Source organism: Atta colombica, unplaced genomic scaffold, assembly GCF_001594045.1.
Source record: "Atta colombica isolate Treedump-2 unplaced genomic scaffold, Acol1.0 scaffold121, whole genome shotgun sequence".
Taxonomy (NCBI): Eukaryota; Metazoa; Arthropoda; class Insecta; order Hymenoptera; family Formicidae; genus Atta; species Atta colombica.
In genome coordinates this window covers 287,781-294,012 of record NW_017259208.1, presented here as the reverse complement: position 1 = coordinate 294,012, position 6,232 = coordinate 287,781, and the positions used below count along the sequence as shown (strand labels likewise).

The following is a 6,232-nucleotide window of genomic DNA, read 5'->3' as shown; positions in this document are numbered from 1 at the left end:
AACAAGGTCCAGTCCCGGTCTCCCTTCCTCGCATACTATTGTATCGAGAACAAAAACCCGATCTGAAAAAAGTCTCGAGAATGTATAATAAGATCCATCCCGAGAAGAGAGGTAAAAAAAAACCGTAAGATTCCGCTGTTTTCTCGTCGAAGAAATTTATTTCCATTCGAGCGCCCATGTATCCACGTAGATGTCGAACGGAACGCTCCTCTGGCGGGGCGGACCGGCGAGCGCGGGGGCGCAGGTAGAAGGGATGGGCAGTTGGTGAGTGGGGATCACCGCAGAGAATCAGGAGAGGAGCGGAGCGGAGCTGTGCCGACACTGCCGACGAGGGAGATCGCACGAGAGGGAACCGCGCGGTGAGGGAGCAAGCAGAACGGCGGACCAATCCGAGGAAGGGATGATGGGGCCTCGGCGCGAGCCGAGAGAAATTGTCAGAAGCACTACTGCGCGGTGAGTCGGCCCGTCGTGACCCATTCTCATGGATCTCGCGGTCCTCTCTTCTCGCAGTGCCGCCAGTGCCTCTTTCCCTGGTCCCCCCCACCACGCGCGCACGACGGAGAGGATCGCATCCCCCGCCCACCCTTTTCGCTCCTACCCTGGTCGCCGCGCCGCGCCGTCGCCGCCCCCGCTTCTTCCTCTCCTGAGAATCGTGAGGGCTCCTCTCGTTTCGGGATCACCGTGCGCGCCCAGAGCCCAGACCAGACGTCGACAGACTCGACCACGAGCGGTACACGCGCTCAGTGCGCTGCTGAGCGTCGAGCGGTGACGAACGGAATTGAGAAGGTGAGAAGATATCCCGGAGTACACGGCCACTTCGATCGATCGTCAACGCTGTATCTCGCTGCGCCGCTCCGTGGGTCTTTTCTTATCAGTGCGAGAGGAGCGATAGACGGGGAGTGATCGGCGGGGTGTGACGCTTTTTGCGGATCATACCTTGCACGATGCGCGACTTTGCGGGTGTCTCGGTATCGGATTTCCATTATCGGAGCGACAGCGGATAATTCGGTAACAGTGCACCGCGAAATTAGGTGTCTGGAACTCGGGATCGGAGTGTACTGCGGTGCATCTCGCACTCGCAGGTTGACGTATTCCCGAAATCGGGAGTGGACGCGGACTGGTGTTTAAAGTGCTAATTAGTTACGCGGATGTTGGAGTTCGTATATCCCACGACGGTGTGATCTCTCGGCTGTCGACCGAAACGTCGCTTGCCGTCTCGCGGACTCCGGCTCAGCATCATGGACTATTCGAAGAAAGGTATGTTCGCCGAAGTCGAGAGGACCTTGAATTGGATATGACACTCCGATAAATATCTTCTTTGATTTCGCATCTGTAGTCGTGCTTACCATTCTGTCTACGTATTGCGTCATCACCATATAATTTAACTTTTTGGGTGAAGATATCGTGTAGTTTACGCGCTGAGAATTGATCAAAAGATTCATCACGTTTTTTTTTTTTTTTTTTTTTTTTAATAAGCTTTTCTTCTCGATATCTCGAAAAGTAACGTATCGCTTTTTATGCGCATCCAAGGAATACATAAAAATCAAAGTGATTTTATTTTGATTCTTAACGTCAATAAACAGTCAAATTAATCAAAAATGTAATATTATTTGATGTGATGTCAAAATGAAATCATTTTTACGCTCTCTTGACTTCGTGTGTTTCTTAAGATGCGTCGTAGAAATTTTCGCAGATACACGGTTGATTTCCTTTTTTTTTTAAGATAAGCTTTTCTCATCGACATTCCACTTTGTCTGAAACGTGTTATTCTTTATATTTACACGTGTACCCCATCTGCATATTATCGTCACGAGAAATTTTATAATAGCAGATGCAAAGTTGCGTCTCACACCTGTTCTTCTCGTGGCTGGTCTTGAGAACGAGTTGTGAGTTAAGAGATTCCGCGAACGAAGCGTTACGATAACGAGATTGTATCAGGCAAAAAGTTAATACCAGATTATATCAATTTTATTGATGACGCAAAGTAAAGTATCGCATGAACGATTCCAATCGCATTCGTGGCTTCGATCTTTGTAGCAAACTCGCGTTTGTTTAATTTCATCACCTTCATCCTGTTCCCACCGAAGATGTCAGATATGACATCTTAGCTATGTTCCTTTCAGCCGTTGAAAACAAAAAGAGAAAAGATAATCAATTAAAAAGAAGAAGCTTTTTGTTACAAAATAAATCAATTTATCTTAAATATATCTCTTCTTTGATTTGAGCTTTTTGAATTTATCTCGGGCTTGAGAGAAATATCGAAAGTGCAAAATCCAAAGATTATTTATCAGTACTAAGAAACCGTTCGAAACTGAAAAAAGGGGGAAGGAGCATAAAATATATAAATATTCTCTGTGCTTCTCTGTGCTTCTCTGTGCAAATTAACTGATATTCAGTCATTCCCTTTTTCCACGAATGATTTATCGATCGATCGTCACAAGCGGCATGTCTCCTCGATGCTCTCGGTGATAATGGCAGAAGGGGGTAAATGTCAGAGGTTATAGTGGATCTACATGTTGCAATGGGTGACGTGTCGAAATTACAATCGAGTGTTGGTAGGACCAGTGAATGATAGTCCGAATTCTAAGAAGATAAGGACTCTTTTACGCTTCTTTCTTATCTATGTGTACATACGGTGTCAAGATGTTCTCGTAAAGGTTCAAGCGATCCTCAACTCTGCCTCCCTAATATTGTCACAAACGCAGATAAAAATTCTCACGGTGATTAATAAATAAAATTCTTAGAGATATAAAACATACCTTGAAATATAACAATTTCAAATATAAAAATTTAAACGCACGCTTTTGCTGGAATAATGAAGATACACACAATGCGATATTTTTCTAATTTAATTTAAAGATTTATAATATTTTTTCCGATATTTTTTTTAAATTCTAATTGAGAAATGAATGTTACAATTATAATAACAAAAATATCGTGAAATTATAGAATGTTAGAAATCGTGATTTTTTTTACGTTAAAATTAGAAAATAATTAGAATTTTAGTATAACTTTTTGAACAGTATTACATAAATCGCTTTAGAAAATTTAACTGATTATAATATGTTAGATTTTATCTCAAAGCAGTTAATAATGTCAACCGTGTTACTTATCTGCCATTAATAATTTATTGCCATTAAAATTGCTCGAATTCTCTAATTTATAAATCGAAATCAAATCGATATCGATTGATTTTTTAGAAAAGTTTGATTTGATATCGACTACATTTTCTATTAATTTTCGAAGAAGATTGTTGACATTTTATCAATGTTGCATCGATAAAATGTCGATCTTCTTTCGAAGATTAATAGAAAATCTAGTATAGATATCAAATCAAATGATTCTAAAAATCAATTACTTTAACTCGACTTGTGAATCCGGATAAATTTATAAAGATCTTATTTTTTCGTATTTCTTTTTAATTATATATATATATATATATTCTTTATATTGAATATCTTTGATAAAACATATATTTCGTAATTTCCAAGTTAAATATTTTGGACCGTATTACACGTACGGATAAATATTATCCAGAAAAAAAAGATTCATTCTTTCTGACACAGCACAAGGATTATACGAGCATGAAGTCTGGATTAGGGTGTGGTGCGGAAAGTCAACCGCTCCCTTTTTCACCCCAGCAAAGGGGAGCCCTTCGGTAGTGAGATAGATTAATTAGCGATGTTTATATTTGACAAGAAAGTGCATGCGTTTATTAACTCCCGGAAAGTTCTTTTTCCGTAATAAATTGAAAGTTGCAGTGAACGAATATCTCGACGTATACATAAATCAAGCTTATCGAAATAAAACACATCATATCTTCCTCAAATCATTCGATAAAAATATAATTGTTACGCTAGTAAAAAAATTGTAATCCGTTTGAGATGAATGATTTAATTATATATCCTTCCGCTTAATTTTCCTTAATTTGTATTAAATATTAATGTGTATTACATCTTGCACATTTTTAGATAGTCTTTAACATTTTTTTTTATAATAATAAACGATTCATTATTTATTTTTTTTTATGTTGGATATTAATTTAGAAAATAATTGTTTTACTATGATAATCTTAATTTATGATGCTAGTAAAATTATATCGTTATTTATCAAAAAATACTTTGAAATGATGATGGTGAGAAAAATTAATTCTTGGTTTTACACGTTGCAGATGAACTGATTTAATTAACAGATATAGATTCTTGCTTTGTGCAAGAAATAAGGCTTTATATGCCGTAAAAATGGAGCAGTTGTGGATCCTTCTTGGAAGCGCCACAAACTAGGACTATGCAATTTATCATATTCGATGGAAATAGTGAGAAGCTTTCTTATAGACTAAGTAGAAAAAGTTTGATCGCGTTATGCTCCAATTTTCGTTTTTAAAAATTGATCGAAAAACGAGTGATAAATGAATGACTAAAACTAATTATTATTAAAAATTAAGAGATTCGAGATTAAATAATTTTACGTGTAACAAATGCTATTAATATTTTGATTATTTCGTTTATGTAATATTGATATAATTTAAAAATTACATCAGTATTGCGATCATAAATGAAATCATAAAACTGTGAATATTAAAATTTATATAATAAAATTAATGAAATTAATAATGTATAATAATAATAATAATAATAATGATATTTTATGAATGGATTGTAAATTCATGCGTAAAATATCTTTATTTTTTTAAATTAACAGCTCAATATTGTATTCAAATAAGAATTATTATTATTTTTGCAATACTGTCTAATTTACATCGAGCATTGATGAACCCAATGGTCCATCTCTTGCTCGAAATCCTTTGCCTCCAAAGTAAGTAAGCTATGTTTTAGCGAAAAACTCAACGCGGATGATGATCGATCTCCATTTGCGGTTAAAGATTAGACGTCCACCACACCTATCATCGCTTTCCTATTCCCTACCTCCCAAGGCGTCATAAAGTCGGTCTAGGATTTGCATAGGTCTTATTACAGTAGCAATCTATAGATGTGGCGTGGCGGTAGGTAGGTAGGTATGACAACCGCGTCGAGGTACATGCGGAAACACTCGGTTGGGCCACGTATACGAGGGTACTTTGCGTGACATCCTTCGCGGCACCTCAAACCGTTCACCCTCGGTCGATTGTGAAATTAATGACCCGTGGTAGTAAATTTTTCGGCGGAGGATGTTTCGTTTTCTCTATTGTATATCAATATGCCTATTGTTCGTCGTTGTATCGTTTCTCTGGATTATCTAAAACCGAAAATGAAAATAAAAAATGTTCTTTATTTTATTTAATTATGTACATTGATATAAAATATGTTTTTAATTTTTGTTTTTAAATTTTTCGTAAGATTAAATTATTTTACTGATATTTTAGTATCTTAAAACAGAAATTTAGAAATATCAACAAGATTAATAACTGATATCATATAAATATGTAAAAATTATATCAGTATTATAATCATAATAAAGTTTTACACTAAAAAATATATGTAGATTTAACATGATATTATGACGAATTTTCAACGAAACTCTCTTTCGCATTCAATTTTTGATATTTGCAAATTGTGGAAAGTTTCTGTAATTGATTTTATTTTAACTTAATCTTGGCTTTTTTGAAAAGATTTAACAGTTAAAATCATGTGAACTTTAAGCTTTATTCTTCAAGTCTTTTAGAATCATTAGGCTGTGTGTAAATCGTGATACTGCAAATTTTTATTCAATTTATAATTTTTGAAGAAAGATTTGAATAGATCATTATATAATTTACGGCCTAATGATTTTAATAGATTCAAATTTAAAAAATGGATTAAATCTATTCTTGAATTCATAAATAATGGCAGTATAATTTGAATCATGATTTATGTGGTCTAATGATTCCAAAAAATTCGAATTTAAGAAAACTCGAAGTTTAAATTTTTTTAACTGTTAAATCTTTCTAAGAATCGCTTAAAGTTAAAACAAATTATAGAAGTTGCACTATTCGCGAATATCAGAATAAATTTAATTTTACAATAATAGCTTCGTTAAAAATATTATTTGTAACCCAGTGCGATTTGAAAATCTTGCTGTTTTTAAGATTAATTCTTTTTATTTTCACAAATTTACAATGTGCGTCAATGCAAAAATGAAAGAAAGATAATATGCCTACTAACCAGTTAATTTTATTTCAAATATTTCCTTGACTTATCAAAAAACCTAATTTGTTTTATAATTAGTTATAATTATATCAAATTTATTTATTTCT

At 35.1% G+C, this 6,232-nt stretch overlaps 1 protein-coding gene across 1 annotated transcript in view; it reads left to right on the top strand.

Moving 5' to 3' along the window:
* The first annotated feature begins 779 nt into the window (after window positions 1-779).
* The window catches only part of LOC108694676 (ras-responsive element-binding protein 1), an 18,703-nt gene continuing 13,250 nt past the window's right edge, over window positions 780-6,232 (top strand). Inside the window, exon 1 of the mRNA XM_018204305.1 lies at window positions 780-1,257. Coding sequence (XP_018059794.1) covers window positions 1,239-1,257 — 19 coding nt within the window. The 5' untranslated portion in view covers window positions 780-1,238. The remainder of the gene's footprint in view (window positions 1,258-6,232) is intronic.